Source organism: Apaloderma vittatum, unplaced genomic scaffold (assembly GCF_000703405.1).
Source record: "Apaloderma vittatum isolate BGI_N311 unplaced genomic scaffold, ASM70340v1 scaffold7892, whole genome shotgun sequence".
NCBI lineage: Eukaryota > Metazoa > Chordata > Aves > Trogoniformes > Trogonidae > Apaloderma > Apaloderma vittatum.
Window position 1 is genome coordinate 49,811 of NW_009705267.1, and position 18,120 is coordinate 67,930.

An 18,120-nucleotide genomic window follows, 5' to 3' on the forward strand; every position below is an offset into this window, starting at 1 on the left:
TTTTACAGTGCAGCTGAGGAGAAAGGCTTAATGTCAACCTGTTTCTAAAACCACTTCTGTTCCACATGTTTAGTTGCAATTTTCATAAATATCTTAACTTTTTACGAGTTTTAGAAGCAGTGTGGAGACTGTGGCTCTTACTCCGTAAATCCATGTTCAGAACCTCCTGAGTATCTGTGATAAAGTGACTCCACATGTGAGGTTTTTGGGTGTAGGCATTGGGTGGGACCTTTTGTTTTGCAGCACTCAGTAGTTTCTGAGTAGACCAGACTCAGGACAAACATGAGAAGTGCTCTGTGGTTTGAAGCTATTGGAGGCTGCAGATTTGCTTATCTCAATAAATAACTCGCCTTACTCAGTGGACAAGCTGCAGATGGAGAAGAGAGGGAAGTTCAGGAGGAACTGTCAAGGCTCTGGGTTGTGTCACTTGTGTGGACCCTGGAAGGTCCAACAGCTATGGCCCAAATTAGGACAGGTCTCCCATTGCTCTGGTTTGGGTCAGTGCTGGCTGTGGTGGCCTGCGGGGTGGCTGTCACCAGCTCCCACGTGCCTCCTGCTTAACCTGCAGGCAGGCTGCCGATGAGGAGCTGAGAAAAAACCACCAGATTCAGTTTATATCGGCTTCTGAAAGTACTGGCACTGGGTGGGGTACGGTCTTCTCTGTACTTGGCCTTTTCATTCTGCTTTTGCATGGTGAGATGACAAGGGTTGGGGGAGGTCAGCTGCAGATATATCAGCCACCAAGGTGCATGTTGCCTTGCTCTGCTCTTTGGGTTTCTCTTGTCTGGAAACACCCATGGGGCTGGAATATAGATAGAAGGGTAGGAAGATGATGTGGCAGGCTAGGACCCTCATGGAGTTATGCTTGCATTTCCAACATGTCCAGCAGTGCTACTGGGAATGCCAGCTGCTTGCAATGCAGGAAGGTTTCAGAGAGAGAGAGAGAGAGAGAGAGAGAGAGAGAAGTAAGATGCCATTAAAGACTAAGACAGTACTTGTTTTGAACCAATAGGTTTTGGGGAGGTTCATTCTGAGGGGTGCTAGTCACCTCCTGGCAGCAGACTGCAGTAATATATTTCTTCTGTACCTCAGGGTTCAGTTACCCAAGGCTTTGTTTCTCAGAGCAAAGTTTATTGATTCTTGACTTTGCTCTGAGATAAGCTTCCTTCCGGCTTTAGGCAAATTGTGCATTTGGAATTGTAAAATAGGAAATATTTCCTTACTTCTGTGGATGATACCTGTTGCTTTAGGTAGGTGGGAGCAAACTAGAGAATGTAGGGCATGCAGTTGTTCTTCAAACCACACAGCAGGTACCCAAGTTTTTCAAGCAGGACAGTTTTTGCTCTCTGTTGCTGTGGACACCTTGTCTTTGGTTATGAAACCCATCTTTGTCGTAACATGGGCTGGGCTGCTGTACATCTTTTTTTCCCTTTGCAAAACTCCCTTCCAAGCAAATTCCTGTCTAGGCTTTTGAATCCCATAGCAAGAAGTCAACCTTCAGTTCATTGGGGCAAAGATTTGGCAGGCACAGCCCGCTTGCGTGTGGTGTGAGAGCGTGGACGTGCTGATAGCTGGTGAGAACCTGAAGCTGCAGTGTGGGGCTGGAGGGGATTGGAGCAGACACCAGACCCATCTGCCTGTGCTGGTCAGAGCTCTGATTGTGAGAGCCCCTGAGGGTCAAGGTCAGGACATGTCCAAGACCTGATAGCAGCAGTGGTTAGTTTGACTCTGCAACCTTCTGTTGGTGCTCTCCTGGAATATGGAAAGGCAATGACTATTTATGTGCTTCTGAGAGGGAGCTCTAATTGGGAGAGGCCTGTGTGTGTCTTGGGACTGTTTGGGAGGAATGGGGCATATAAGGAGAAATTCTGAGAAAAGAAGATTTCCCTTTGAGTGCAAGGATGAGAGAATTTGGGAGTATCAGGGTTCAGTAGTGAGGAGAGTTGAAGAAATGAAACTGTGGCCCAGATGGGGCAGGCTGGGAAACTGTGGCAGAGCAACTTCTGTCATTCCTCATCAGCTGACCAGATCGTCTCACCAGCATCTCAGATCAGAGCTTTCATAGTTCCTCTTCAAAGCTGCTGAAATGTGGCAGCAATGAAGATGTTCTGTGGAAAGCAATGTTTGTAGAGCATATTGAATCAAAAGGGTTATGTAGCTGCTATTTTTAAAAAACATTGTTCTTTAATGGTAACCTAACACCACCAAGACAAAGCGTTTTATGGGCTGGCTTTCTAACACATGCTACTCAGACCACCTGCAAAATAGTGTATTGCTCTGTAGTTGCTTGCTCCACCCTTTGTTTGATGGGATTCTTGTGTGTACTGAAACTGGAGGAGATAGAAGACAATCTATGGAGCAAATTACTGTAGTTGCACAAACTTCTCTCTGAGTTGACCTAAAATATTAACATACTGGAGGATAAACTCTTCATGATCTTTTCTGGCTTAGCGGAAGATGGTTGTGTGCAAAGAAAACCATAGCAGAATTCTTTTGGATTGAGAGAGCAGAGTTAAAATAACCAGTGTGTTAACAGCCGAGGAAAACTGTTTCTTGTGAAGTGCACAGCCAGGGCTAGTTTTCTGGCGTGTTTCCTCTCAGCGTGGGAAGAGCATGTGTTTGCGTGTGCATGTGTGCACACGTGTGTGCGTGTGGAGGTGGGCATGAAGTTGCTAACTTGTTGCTGACGTGATTCTTCATAACACTTCTTTGTACATTTCATTAAAATGCCTTGCTTGGACTCTGTAACAGCATTGTCTAATCAGCCTTTTTTATTTCCTTCTCTCTCCCCCTCCTCCTCCAGTCAGCACATGCAGTGTCAGTGCTCCGAGAGTGTGCTAAACTGCGGCCTACAGATCCCACCATTCCTCTTCTGGCTGCCAAGGTCTGCATTGGGTCACTGCACTGGGTAAGCAAGTTGATGCAATTCTTATTATATAATGGGTGAGGTGCTGCAGTGACAATGCCACGAGTGTAATTGCAGTGAGGAGAAAGGGAATCCCTTGTAAAAATCATGCACATGCGCATGTCTTTTTAAAAAATGAAAACTCCAGCAAGAAATTTTGCAGTGAGTCACTGAAATGCGTTTTACTGGAACGTTAAACGGAGGTGGGTGAAACAACCTGACAGTGATTCTGCAGGCTGCTTCTTCAACTGAGTATTGAGTTGAATCAGACCCTTTTGTAACCCTTGGAAGATGAAAGTTAATAAGTAGACTGGTAGATAGTTCAGATCTGCTGGGCGACTCGCTCCTTTATTCCTGAATTTGCTGTGTCAGTGTTTTCTGTTCTGGATGTGTTAATGTATGCCCCAGAAGCAGAGTGGGACTGTGCCTGTGAAAATATGATTATCCCAAGGAGCAGAAACATCTGTCAGTCTTTTGCTGCTTGGTTTAATGAATTGAATGGCAGCCTGCTGTTTTCACCTGTCCTCACCACGAGGTGTCCCTGCAGTCAATGAAGGATTATAATTGCTGTTAGAAATAAAACAAAGATGCAAGCAAGCGTGAAAGAAAGTACCAGAAAAATCTGACCAGATTTTGGTGAAAAGTTTTAGGGACTAGATTTGTTGTAGTGTCCCCCTACCTTCCACCTCATGATCCTCTACATCTCTATCTGGTGAAAGTTGGTATTCAGCTGAACTTAATTGAATTGTATCAGTTTATACCACCATCAACAAGACAATCTGGTTATGTATATTTTTGAATGAACTATACTGTTGAGACTATGGTGGTTGAACTTACATGTGAGTCAACTGGGAGGTTTCTTGTTCTAGGAAAAATCTTTCAGGTCTGAGGCCCCTGAGGGAGTCCTTGCTGAATTCCCCAACCTAAGCCTGTTCTCTATATAGAACAATTTCTCTGTCTCGTACCCTTGGCTCAGTAAGTAAATTTTGTGAACTGCAAGTCATTCAGTGTTACAACAATCACAGTGAATGTTATTTTTTAATAAAACAAATGAGGTATTTCTTCTGATTCTTAGAGCCGTTAAAACAATACGAAAGCCAGGCATTACAACTTTATTGAACATTCTTATTAGTACCTCTGAACAAGTTTTCAAAGCAAGATCGACTTGTCATTAGTCTAAAACCTCAGCAAGTATATTGATAATTTTCACTCTATAGGCTCTGAAGGTAGAGGAACTTAACAGGGTCGGTTTCTGCATTCACTTGGAACCATAGTGGGGGACTACAAGACCTTGACAGCTTCAACTGGCAATTCTGTTGCCTCAGTGATTGCCAGGAGGCAATAAATAAATAAATAAAATTACAACCCAGCAAAACAGTTGTGTTAGATGTGAGGAAAATCTTTCTCTGAGATCAGCCTAGTTTTTGCCAAGGAGCCTGTATTTCTGTATAGGAGACAAACTTGGGATCTCCTTAGAGCAAATAAATCTTTGATTCTTCTGCCCTCTTGTTCTGTGAACATGAATCCGACAAAGGGAGGGCACTGGAGTTGTGAAACCAGTGAGGGAAGATGCTCTATTGGACCTGACACTTAAAAACAAGGAAGAATGGTTAAGAATATGAAGTTTGGAGGCAGCCTTGACTTCGCTGGCTGTGAGGTGTTGAAGTTCAGGATCCCAAGAGAAGGCAACAAGGCAAATAGCACAATGGTCCATTCAGATGTGCTTTGACTGGCCACTTCTAAACATAAACAGTGACTTCCAGAAGGCTGTTGTCTCTTGATACTTGCTAAGCATTTGACGTTTTCCATAACTAACCTTCAGACAAAATTGAAATATAGTGAATGCATTTTGTGAGATTCCCTGCTAAAAATCAAGATCCTGGGGTGTTCTTCAGTTTAACAGGAGCAATGAAGTTTTAATGGAGGCATCCTACCACACACTGGGTCACTGAAGTGAAAGAACAAGGTTTCTGTGCTGTAAGAAAAGAAATAACATAGAATCCTTTTTCTTCCATGTGTTACCCCGGTGTTGATACAGCTCTCGCTGTTGAAGACTAAATCTCAAATGATGCCATTAAAGTCTACTGACAGTGGTGAATGAGGAGTTGAATGTGAAATTATGAGCCCAAATTGAAGATGCTGCTATGCCAGGAAGTGGGCAGAGTCAGGATTTGTTCTCCCCATTGGTGCTTCTCCCCAAAATCTCTCTGGATTCACTAGCACAGCTAGCATATGAAAAATACCTTGTTAGAGACACTTAGAAAAAGATGGTGAAGTTGTAGGCCAATTGCAACTCTTATCTTCAGGCAATCCAGTATCTCCAGACTTCTCATACATAGCATAGCTGATAAAGCGACAGTCTAACCCTAAAAAATGGGTGAAAAAGGGAAAAATTAAGATGATTTGGATTACTGCAAAGCAAGAGGGGTTTTTCATCTATTTACTGCTTTTTTTCATTGTGTGAAACACTTTTCAGTGTTAATCAGAGTGTGGCTCAGAACTGGGGTACGGTAGGAAATACAAACATAATTTCACAAGGGGGTCATTTTACTACAGTTATCTAGAGTACAACCTTGTGAACTAAAGCCAGATTAAAAATCTTCCTCTTCTCTGTTTCTTTCAATCAATGGCCTGACCCTGGTGCAAAACTTGGTGATGGTATAGAAGAGTTTTAATTCAGGGGAATTAGGAAAATCAGAGTGAGCATATTTTAAAAGAACTGAAATAGTAGATTCCTACATCTCGTAGTCAGAAATTACTGGCAAACTCCTTTGCCTAATAAAGACCTCCCTGCTTAGCAGAGTTGTTTTTCTAAATGTCATCCTTACAGTAATTATTTGCATTTAAATTACATGGCAATCAAATCAGAATTGAATCATTTAAACTGGAAATGAACAAGCTGATCAATGCCAGTATAAATAGAAAGGAGGATAGACATGGCATGGGAACAGTTTAATGGACAAATATTAACGCTTACAAGTACTCAAATATATCACGCTTTTCAGAACACATAAAATAAGATTAATTTCTCAATTAGGAAATATATATATATATATATACTTGATTGCTGGCTAGGCAGGAAGAGGGTGAAATCGGGTCACCATTTATCCAAATGAAACAGCCAATTTATATGTCCTGCATCTGTCTACTGTGTGTTTTTAGTGTGACATTGTACTCAGGTTTTTTTATGGTCTGTGGACAAGCAGTACTTGAGTCTTATTTCAGTTACTAGCAATAAAAAAACCCCAGCACATTTATGCAGCTGGATAATTACAGAATGTCATGAGGAGCACAGAACAGTTTATTTCCTGATTAATCTAGTGGTCACATAACTTGTTTTACTGCCTTTGTACGTGATGTCTCAGCACACTTTAAGAAGCAGGGAAATAAAAAAAACATAACTGAAATGTACCATAGTGGTTTACAACATTGAGGATGCTCAGATCACATCTGTGAAATAACCTCTCAGTGCAGAACAAATTGAAGTGAAGACATGCATACATTCGTTCTGTTCCATGCAAATCAATATATAGCAGAGCCTGATGTGGAAAAGAACAAAATGCCCCCAGCTTCTGTTATGACAGTATAACCAGATTATTAGCTGATATAAATTGGAATTAATCCACTGGCATATTACTGGCACCATACTGGCTTGTGTCAGGAGATGATCTACCCCACCAAGTGTTAGCTTTCAGACTTGGGCCTTCAGTAAATAAGAGTGATATAAGCAATATGTTCGTTAGCTTTTTCAGAATTGCAGGTTTTCACAAAAGCCTATTTGTTTTTAGCCAGCTGTCTTTTAGCATTCCAGGATACACTATGAAGTTTTTGACCACTGAAGTTCAGAGTATTGTTTTAAATTTTCATAGGAAAGTTGATGTAGCTCACAGTAGAGTATGTCCATTCTGAAGCTGTCAGGCCTTGGTACACTATAAATTCAAAGTTCCACTTATTAAAAGACTTGCTGCAATTTCTTGTTTCACTCAGCCTTCCCTGGCACAGCCTCAGATGAATGCTGACTTGCCTATTTTGGCAGTGACTTTGACTTGCAGCACGAGTTGTTGATTTTAATATTTTAATAGTACAATGCTGGTAATTTCACTACTAATCTCAGTTCTCCAGGACCTTATCCTGGCAGGTGTTGTGAAAATACTAAAACCAGAACTTCTACCTGCAGGCAAGTAGGTAGAAAATTAATATCTGAAATTACTGACTTTATTTTAGGAGCCTTATTTAAAGACATTTAGGGTTGGTGTGATGCTTTCTTGTGCTTTTTACTCCATTAGTTTCAACAGAGGCAGATCAAAAGCTTCGTAAATGCACATAGAGACAAATGAACTATAGTCCTAGGATAGTGCTGCATCAAGAGAAGTGTGGTCAGCGGGCTGAGGAAGGTCTGCTCTGGTCAGACCCCACCTGCAGTACTGGGCTGAGCTCTGGGGGCCCAATACAGGAAGGACGTGGATCTGTTGGAGCGAATCTGGAGGAGGCTATGAAGATGATCAGGGGACTGTAGCACCTGCCCCGTAAGGACAGGCTGAGGGAGTTGGGTTTGTTCAGCCTGAAGAAGAGAAGGATCTGAGGAGACCTTATAGTGGCCTTCCAGTACTTTAAGGGGGCTCCAGGAAAGAAGAGGAAGGACGCTTTATCAGGGAGTAATGATAGGACAAGGGATAATGGTTTCAAACTGAGAGAGAGTAGATTTAGATTAGATACTAGAAAGTAATTCTTTACTATGAGGGTAGTGAGACACTGGAACAGGTTTTCCAGAGAGGTTGTGGATGTCCCCTTCCTGGAAGTGTTCAAGGCTAGACTGGATGGGGCTTTGAGCCACCTGATATAGTGTAAGCTGTCCCTGCTGAATGCAGGAGAGTTGGAACTAGGTGATCTTTAAGGTCTCTTCCAACCAAAACCATTTTGTCTTTCTATGATAGGCTTGAATCTTCTAGGTCTCTGGTCTGACAGAAAGTAGGAAGACGTGAGATGTTCTGTTTTTCATTGGCCCACAGTTGATAGAACAGAAAAGCAGTGGTGTGCTGAATTTGTGTAGTATTATCAGCTGTTATGAGCTTTTGGAGGGGCTTCACCCCATGGCAAAAGCTACAGTGCAAGATGGTGCTGTGCTTCTCAGACATTTCCCTTATTTCTTTTAACTCATCAATCCAGTGAACTGCTCTGCTCCAGCACTTGGCTGGAAAGACAGAGATCTTGCTCTCACTCAGGGAAAAGGAGAAGAGTGTGAGGTCGGGCCAGGCCAGACATGCATGGAGTCGTAAGAAGTGAGGTCAATATGTTGGGGGTGGGGAGAGGGAGGATCAGGAGGCTGGCAGGATGTAGATTTAGAGCTGCATACTTCTGATGTAACAGTTTATCATTCATTACTTTCACAGACCACTTGATCTGAGAGTGCTTCTCTATCCTTCTGTCCGTTGTTGACCCTGTCACTATAGATAATAAATGCTGCGCATGTGTTGGTGCTCAGTTGCCTAGGAGCCCTGGAGTCACGTGGAAATGCTTAGGTCTTGCTGCAGTATGAATAATATTGAAAGATCAAATCTAGTCCCATTACCGGAGTTATTCCGCTCATTGAGCAGACGCTCTAGAGGACCGGCATCGCTAGGGCAAGAGGCCACTGAGAAGGCAGTGAATAGTAAGGAGCTACTAGAGATTTCTTCCATCTTTTAAAAGACATTCTTGCTTACATCACAGCTACTGTTACTGGGCCAATCCCAAGGTTTTTAGACATCAAAAATGACCAAGATTTTTGCCCTCTATGTATCTCTGTTGAGAACAAATCACTCTTGCTATAGTGGAGGAAAGGCTCAAGTATTCCTAAGTGCTGGGGGCTGAGCTTATATGCAGAGTAAGCTGGTGAGCTTAGCACTGGTGACACATGGAGAAAATGCTGACTAGCACAACAACAGAAAGCACCAAATTTTTTTTTCTAGCAGATGTAACATGATTTGCTTTGTAGGCTGTGAGCGGCTATGGGACAAAAGCTTTACATTACACTAGGTCTTATTGGCTGGTTTCTTCCTGTGCATTTTTCCCATTCTCAATCTCTTTTCTCAATATTTAATTTACTCCTCCTTGAATTAGTCTCTATCCCTACAACCCAGTATAATGAAAATTACAAGGTCAATCCAACCAGTTAATATCATGCATAATTTTGCATAGATATCCTTTCTGTAGGATTTGGGTCTCTTATGTGCTCAGGTCTCACTGGTGTCCAAACTCCCCTGCTTCATGAACCTTGTCTGCTGTCCTAAGTCTAGTGTCACTTCATGTGTTTCCTGCCTCCTTGCTTGTGTGTTCCTCTTTTTTCTGGTGTAGTTAAGTGCCATTTTCATGCCATTGTACATCAGTTTCCTTGTCCTCAATTGGTCTGAATCCATGTCGATGAGAACTGCAGCTCCCACTTAGTCCTGAAGGGTGTTGATTTAGAGGGGTAGGGCTTGACCTGTTCTAAAAACAAGCTGGGTGGCAGTTGCAACCAGCTGGGTGGCAACAGGCCAGGGGACACCACCTGCTGTTCCTCACTCCTTGTCAGTATGCCCCCAGGCTTGACTTGAGCACACAACAGAACCTATGGCCAAATAATACGGATGACTGGAAGAGCCACCCTGTGTTTCAGGGAAAATATCCCTCAGGGTTCTGCAGCTAACAACTGCTCATTTTACATCAAAGATGATGGAGGGAGTGGAAGGGGGGAAAAAAAAAGCCAACCTCACAGTGTTACAACCTTATCGGTGTCAGTTCACAGTTAAGCAGCCTGTCTCTCTCCAGGCTCAGGTGTGTGCTTGTTTGGTGTTGTGGAGGGGTTGCTTGGCTAGTGCTTCCAGGTGCCTCCTGATAATTTTATAGTTTGACTTCAAAATACTTAAAGTTCCTTTGGGGTTCTTTTTCCCCCATACCTCTTTTCTGAGCTTTCTTCCAGGCAGCTCTCAGAGGCAGGAAACCTCTTCTTGCATCCTGTGGTGCCGCCCTTCTCTCCACCAGCTTATTCACTGCAGAGGAATGTAAGAACAGTGAGGGTCAAATCAGATGTATGTCTTTTTTTTTTGTTTGCTTCTGAGAGAATAACTTACTAGGAAGGGCCTATTAAGTTGCAACAAGGAGTTCTGATCTCTGTTCCTTGTCCTTCTAGTGCTGTGTTGTGTCACCTTAAGATTGGAGTTCTCCTCCTCCACAGAAAATCATAGAATCAGAGAACAATTCAGGTTGGAAAAGACCCTGGGGATCATCGAGTCCAACCATTAACCCTACACTACAAGTTCACCCCTAAATCATATCACCCAATACCACATCTAAACAACACTTGAACACATCCAGGGATGGCGACTCAACCACCTCCCTAGGCAGTCTATTCCAGTGTCTGACCACTCCTGTTCCAGTATCTGACCACTCTTTCTGTGAAGAATTTCTTCCTAATGTCCAGCCTAAACTTGCCCTGTTGCAATTTGAAACCATTCCCCCTGGTTCTGTCCCTAATTACCTGTGAGAAGAGACCAGCACCAACCTCTCTACAATGTCCTTTCAAGTAATTGTAGAGCATGATGAGATCCCCCCTCGGCCTCCTCTTCGTCAAACTGAACAGACCCAGCTCCCTCAATCGCTCCTCATAAGGTCTGTTCTCCAGGCCCTTCACCAGCTTTGTTGCCCTCCTCTGCACTCGCTCCAACACCTCGATATCTCTCCTATACTGAGGTGCCCAAAACTGAACACAATACTCAAGGTATGAACCACTGAGGTTCCCTTCATACTGAGGCTGGCCTGTGGCTGTGCAGTAGAAGTAGGAATGGACATCTTGATTCTCTGGATAAGCTTTCTGCCACTTGTCTCGATTCTGTGTACCTCAAGCTCACAACATTTAGGAGTCCCACAGGGTGCGACTTCAGATAGCTGGTATGACATGGTGAGAGAAGAAAGGGGGAGCAGCTCCTGCTGGTTCAAATTATGTGACAGCATGCAGACGCTGCAGCTGGGAACTGTTGTGTCTGGTGGGGCTCCAGAGGGATTCCTGCTTCTTTTGGAGGCCTTTCCCCCTCCCTTTCCTATCTCTACAGCAAAGTGGAGACTCCTCATATACTTAAGGTCCCCCACAGACACAGCTTTACTGGCAGATCATGGCTCAGGCACACTACTGGTCCCTCACTCGTGTACGGAGAGGATGTTTCCATGCAGACTGCAATCTGGTAGTCCTTACGATTTAGTTGGTAGCACCAAGGGGATTATTCCTTATAGTACTTTCCAGATTCATAGTTGACCAGGCAATCAGCAAGACTGACACGCTGGAGACTTGAAACCTTACAGTGGGTGATGTGAGTAAAGGGCTTGGGTTTTCACAGTTGCCCGGTAATTGAAGAGTAGGAGAATGGGAGAAGAGGGGACAGATGGCAGCCACAGCAGGGCTGGCAGGGGAAATGGCTGAGTGCTCTAAGGAGAGGTAAATTTTGTCATGAACAGAACCAGCTGTGCTGGAGTTTGCAAGGCCACCTATTTTCAAAGCAGCCTTCAGCTGACCCAAGTTTGTATTCATGAAAATCTTTGTGACTGGTCAAAGTGCCGTGAGTGTTCAGTGTGAATAAACATTTACAAGAGTGTTTGTGCTAGAAGTGCTCTTTCAACTATTCTAAAAATTATGCTTTTAATTATTCATACAATAGATTAGTCTGACACTCACAGGTGGCCCTGGATAACTGGCAGTCAAGAAAGCTGAATGGCATGCTGCTGATTTATGTGGTGTAGGCTATCAGTCAGAGAGTGGAAACACCATCAGGTGACCATTCAGAGAAACAATGGAGCAAAATCTCTCCAATTTTAAATGTCTTAATTTCAACTCCAAACCTTTCATTTAATCTCTTTTTTTCATACACTCTACCTACCACTACCCTTGTGCCCTAGTCATTAGAATTCCTTGTATAGCTCTTTTCTTCATCTAATGGAGACTTTTTGGATGCAAGCATGTTTGGGGAGGAGAAACAATGAAGAAAGTGGGAATATAGCTGTTCATGGTGGTAAAAGAGGTGCATAATTTTCTGGCTACAGAGATTTTGCGTCTTGCATAAAAGTGCGTGAGAGTTGAAAAATTCAATTATTGTTTCATGGGAAGGATTTTCTTGTGTCTTTTATTTGGTGTTTTGTTGTGGGTTTTTTTTGTTGTGGGTACCTCCCTGCCTGTGTGACAAGTCATGGGACATTTAATTCTTCCATTGTCCTAGGCTCTGGCCCAGAACACCTTCAGTGTGTGGCAGGGAAGTCAGTAGGGCTGCTGGCGGGATTAAGAAATCTTCTGGTACAAATCTCAGTCTTCCTGATGTGATCAAAGTTTAAAGGATCTCATGTGAGCATCACTGAAGTCAGTAGGTCTATTTCCGGTGTTTTCAGTAGGCTTTGGATTAGCCAGTAATGGCAGTCTACAGGTCTTACTCTTTTCTACTTGCAGCAAGTGAGTGATGTTAGTGAGAGTTTAAGATTGGGGATGAGGAGCACGTTATTCTGTAATAAACTATTCAAATTATTGTTTGTTTAAAAAACACAGATTTTGAAGATGTTACTTTCAGTATATATATTTTCAGTAGACTTACATCTGTGTGGGCATCTGGAAAGGAAGTTTGCGGGGAGCAGTGTGTATTGTAGTAGAAGAGACCAACTGATGTATTTCACTGTTTTGGAGGCTGATCTGGAGAGATTGTGACTGCTTTCTCTTCCTATTATCTCTAATATACAATGCATTTTCAAGGAAATGGTGTATTTGCAAAATGTGGCTAGTGCAGCATGAGCTGCTAAGGTAGTGTGGTATTTCAGATCAAAATTTGTGTCCTGAGTTTGCTGCCTCCTTCTTGCGGCAGCCGAACTGCAAGCAGCAGCTGAGCTCAGCTTGCAGTGAAGTGTTTACTTGGTTTACTCTTTTAACATTTTTTAAAGAAGTAAAATTTGCTGAGGTTTAAAAGCATGGTACAGCAAAACAAGATGGCCTTCCTTTGAAAGAAGAAACTTGTTAGACCTTTCAATGTACTGCAGGATAGTATAAGTAGTTAGTTGTTCCAACATTTGTATTTAAGGTTGTATGATTGAAGCATGTCAGAAGTGAAATATGAAAATAAGAGAGTGTCCTTCATTAGCTTTAATATATTTTAGGGTGGAGCTTAAAACCACTCGAAACTGCACATGTGCACCAAGGTCTGCTAATCTGACTTTCTGCGTCCTCCTTTCTTATGAGTGTTTACTGTGATCACTGAAAGCCCGTGTATGAATGGCTCTTGAATCACTTGCAGGTAAGTTTAATGGGATAATCTTATTGAAGCAAGCATAGAGGAAATGTCCCTAAGTGTCAACCTACCTCTTTTGCAGCTGGAAGAAGGAGAATACTTTGCTAAAATGGTGATAGAACTGGGTGAGGATGCTGGAGAGTCCCTAGCAAAGGGTTACCTGGCACTGGGCCTAACATACAGTCTCCAAGCTACTGATGGTGAGTTATCCTGTTTGTGGAATATGTTGTATGGAGAGCGTCTGTAGAAAACCTTCAGTGCAAGCTAGGGAAACTTATTAGAAACTCTGCTTTTAGAGCTGACTGGACAAGAAAACAATCAGATTGCAAGACAAGTGAGGACTGGTCCTTTGCTCAGAGAACTGTCTTCCATGGTAGTGAAAGTCAAGGTTTTAGATAAAGGAAGAAATACAAATCATTAGCTGGGAGGAGATAATCTGACTGTAGCCAACAATGCTTGGTGTGCTTTACCTGAGTATTTGCAATACATTTCTTTCACTTATTTGCACAACAAAAAGTCAAACTTTCCATCTATTTTTGTATTTATGTCACCCACTCATAAATCACATAAAGCAATACAGTCCAAGAACTGGAGTCAGAAATGCATGTCTTCAGTTCCTGGCGTGATACTGATTCCCCACAGAGATTTAACCTCTCTGTGATGTCGTTTCTTTCTCTGCTTAGAAGTAAACAAGATAAAAATATCTACCTCACTGGTGCATGTGGATGTTGACTAGATACATTCAGTGGTCTGTAAGAAATATAAAATATTAATGCCGCTTACTTGGGTTTTGAATAACTGGACAAAGGGCTTCTGGCACTTGGTAGCCAGAAGGGCTCGAAGTCCCAATGTCTGGGAAAGTTCTAGTTCTGAATTTCATCAAGCTCACAGGTGGGAACAGCCTTTATTTTTTCTACAACTTCTAATATAGGTAGATGGCCTTCTAACATAATTTCTTTCAGTAATGGCTGAGCTGTTGTGTTTCCTGATCAGTTTGGCAGTCCTGCCCACATGGAAGCTGTGGCTTTTCTATCAGATGGATCTCGTGGAAACAAACCAACTTCTTCCAATGAACAAGCCTGAAACAAAATTAAAATGACTGCCTGATATCATGGCAGTATGCTGGCCTTGCAAGTTACACCAGAATGCTGCAAAGCATGTGTATGAGGAAATCACTTGTGCTCTTCAGTAGTGCAAACTGGTGCATTTTTTTCAGGCAGCCGTATCTGATGAGCTGTTCTGAGAAGTGTTTTCCAATGTGGAGGCTGACGGGCACTGTAGCTTTCTTCAGTTCTCCATTTCTCTGCCTCAAAGTAGTTCCCCCTAGAAAGTTCATGTCACAGAACAAGTGTCCTTCCTAGCCTGAACTTTTTCATATCTATTTTTTTTAAGTTCACTAAACATTGAGTTCTGCTTAAGAGCCTAGCTTTTTTTGAGTATTTTGCCTAGATATTTTTTAAATTGTCCCTAAAACTATACAAGATTGTTTTCAGAGATAAAATGTTTCCAGTGTTAGCCATTATGATCTATTTGTTATCCTCAATGTGCAAAGAAAATGATTTTTAAAGAACAGAGTTGTAGAGCCGTGTGCAGTACTATGGTGCAGTAAAATGCGATTTGGAAACTTTTCTTCTGGAAAAGAAGTCTTCTCGGAATTTGTGGAAGATTAGTTTAGTGTAAAAAGCATCCTTTTTAATGTAAAATAAACAATCTTCACAACAACTGCCTTGATTATTTTTTCTTTTTTAGATTTTTTTTTCCATGTTAGCATCTGATTTATGTTGTGATGCAGTGGAGTATCTGCCTTCTCGTATCTCTAGCCTCTAGGTCAATAGGACCAGACACTCAGTTATTTGAGGGAATTCTAAAGAGCATATTTCCATCTTTCAGGTCATATTTTAATAAAGTGGATTAAATCCTTCAAAAGCATATTTATGAAGATCATGAATATGGAACAGCATTTTACTAGAAAATGTCAAATTTGCACTGAGACATTTTTCACGAGTGTCATTAAAAAATAGCTTAGCACAATGAGGAAGCAAGAGTAGAACATGCTGAAAGGAAGATAGCAACTCCCCTGTCATCCTGCCTCATACTGTCAATCTTGTCTATCACTGTGTTTATACTAGTTCATAGTGGCATATGCAGGCACATGGTCAAACATCTATATATGATTTCCTTAACTTTCCACTTGAGCTGACTTCCAGTGAGTCAGCATTTTCACTGGTAGTGAAGTGTTTCAGAGACATTTGATCCATGGCCTTATAAAGCTTACAGCACTGTATCAAGATGCCTTCAGTCCAAGGCTGGGCTTTCTTATTTAATATATCCTTCTACTGAGTATTTCTCTTCCTGTGTGACAAAGGCACTGAGGAGTTGTATTAAAGCCTTTTCTTTGTGACCTGCAAAAAGCACTTCCTAAAACGTGGAGTCAGAAGAGAGAATCCTACTGAACGACAATTCAAAGAAGTCGTGGGAGCGTTTGATTAAAAAGTCACTTTACAACTATTAGTTTTACTCCTGGATGAAATAAAGCTTCTGAAACTTATGCTGGGTAGCACTATGTGTAGCTTCCTTGTTCTTAATGTCTATTTACGTGTTTCTTGAAATAAGTTCTCGAAAAAAATTGTTATCATTTTTGCCTCACTATTAGAAACACAAATCTCTTGCTCATGCAGAATGGCCATCTACGGCTATGCTAAACTTTCTGTGGATCTGTTCCCAATGGCCAACGTTAACAGCAAACCTTTTCTCTTCCTCTTGTAGTTCCAGTTTTGACATAAGCTGTACTGTCAAATTTACCTCCCTTAGGTCTGGTGAAGAATCTGTTGGAGACAGGTGAGGTGAATTTAATAAAGGCTAAAGAGGAAAGACAAGGTTGAGAACACATTCCTATATGCCTACTCTAGATGATCCTGCTTTGCAGGGGAGTTGGACTAGATGATCTTCCGAGGTTCCCTTCCAAGCCCTAACATTCTGTGATTCTGTGAAATACAGGTGCTCTTCTTATCTAACATCATCACCTCCCATCTCTTGATAGTTTTTGTAGATTTAACAGACTCTCAGTCTTCCAGAGATGAGAATGTGTTGTATCTGTTTTCATTTAGATTTTTAGTCTAAGGTTGTGGATCAGGGACTGAATTGGAAACTTTTTCTATCAGTAGAAACTTTTTCTAAGCAGTATGCTGACAGCACCAGTTAATGTTAAAAAAAAAAAAATAATAATTAAGACATGGCTTACTAGTGAACAAACCCATCATTTTTGCTTCTGTAGATAGTCAATGCATATAATCTTTAATTACAATTCTGGGTGCTTAAACTGTATATCTTGATGTATTGGGTATCTTAACACAAAGAAATGGTTTTTTGAAATCCACTGATGTGCAAAAGGGTGTGTGTGCATTGGTGTTTTAGCTGGGATGAGAAATGTATTTCTGAAATCTCTCTCTCCGTTACCCTCCACTTCTGTATTCGTGTACTAGAACACTTGGCACAAAACAAACTGAACTATTTCCCGTAAAACTAGACCTGAATATGCTGCACCTGCTAATGGGTGTTCAGATTGTGATACAAGACTAGAACTAAACCCCTGTCCCCCTGTTTGTAGTATTGATGCTGATCCTCAGCATTAAGTGTTTCATTCTGTGCACTCACACCTACTGTGCTTCATCTGCTTACTAACACAAAACTTACCCTACTCTGTTTTCAAATGTGATTTGAGCTTCATATTTAGCTACAAAAATGTTGCTGAAGATTCTGTTGATTTTTAGTAAGGCTTAAGCTCTTTTAAAACCCCAGGGTGCTTTAGAAAAACAAATCTCGGACTCCCAAGGTGGCGTTTGCAAAAGCACCGTGTCATACAGGAATAACTGCTGAAGTTTCAGCACAGAGCTCCTCTGTGCTCTCTGCCTTGCTGTGGTCAGACTGCTTAGCAGATTGTTTTTATCTAAGTCCTAACTGCATTTTAGTTGGTAGAACTGAGAGTGAGAGTTTTTCGGTGATACAAGTGAGTTGCAGTGAAGACAACTTCTTTAAACAATTCTCAGAGTGGGTAATCTACAGTGTGTCTGGGTAACCTGTTCCAGTGTGTTGTCACCCTCATAGTAAAGAATTTCTTCCTTATGTCTAATCAAAATCTTCCAGATTTGAGTTTAAAACCGTTACCCCTTGTCCTGTCACTACAGGCTGTCGTAAAAAAATGTCTCTTCATCTTTCCTACAAGCCCCCTTTAAGTATTGAAAAGCTGCAATAAAGTCTCCCCAGAACCTTCTGTTCTCCAGGCTGAACAATCCTAGGTCTCTCAGTCTCTCTCCGTAAGAGAGATTTTCCACCCTTCTGACATCTTTGTGTCCCTCCTCTGGATTCACTCGAGCAGATCCATGTTGTTCTTATCCTGGAGGCCCCAGAGCTGAACCCAGTGCTGCAGGAGGGGTCTGATGAGAGTGGATGGAGAGAATCACCTCCCTTGACCTGCTGGCCATGCTTTTTTTGATTCATCTCTCCCAAAATCACATTTCATTGCCTTTTTTTTTTTTCCTCCCCCTAATTTATCTCCTTTAGTTGTAAATGTCCTGTAAATAGCATGGTTAATTTGCAGCATCAATCCTCAATATTGTCAGAGATAAATTTCAACGTGTTTATCCAAGTCAGACACAAATCTAGAGATGGACAACTAGATTTCCAGCTTAGTTGTAGCTGAAGATGCAGTTCATATTGTGGGAGATGGGACTTAGATGCTGTTTCTCAGTAGTGCAAAGACAAAACTGACTAGTTGCAGTTGCTTCATTTCCATATCATATTTTTCTGACTGCAAGCTGAACATTAGCCTCCACTTAGCAAAGTATTTGACTGAAAGTTCTCCTAGCCTTTCCCATTTGATGTTTTTTGGGGGGGGACAAATATTAGAAGTTCTTTCAGTCTTTGTCATTGTGTGGCATCTCCAGA

General features: G+C 41.9%; 1 protein-coding gene across 1 annotated transcript in view; it reads left to right on the forward strand.

The window, feature by feature from the left end:
- Window positions 1-18,120, forward strand: part of LOC104270849 (tetratricopeptide repeat protein 7A-like) — a gene marked incomplete at its 5' end in the record, with an annotated part of 79,195 nt that overhangs the window by 48,522 nt on the left and 12,553 nt on the right. Inside the window, 2 exons of the mRNA XM_009865325.1 lie at window positions 2,804-2,908; window positions 13,259-13,376. Coding sequence (XP_009863627.1) covers window positions 2,804-2,908; window positions 13,259-13,376 — 223 coding nt within the window. The remainder of the gene's footprint in view (window positions 1-2,803; window positions 2,909-13,258; window positions 13,377-18,120) is intronic.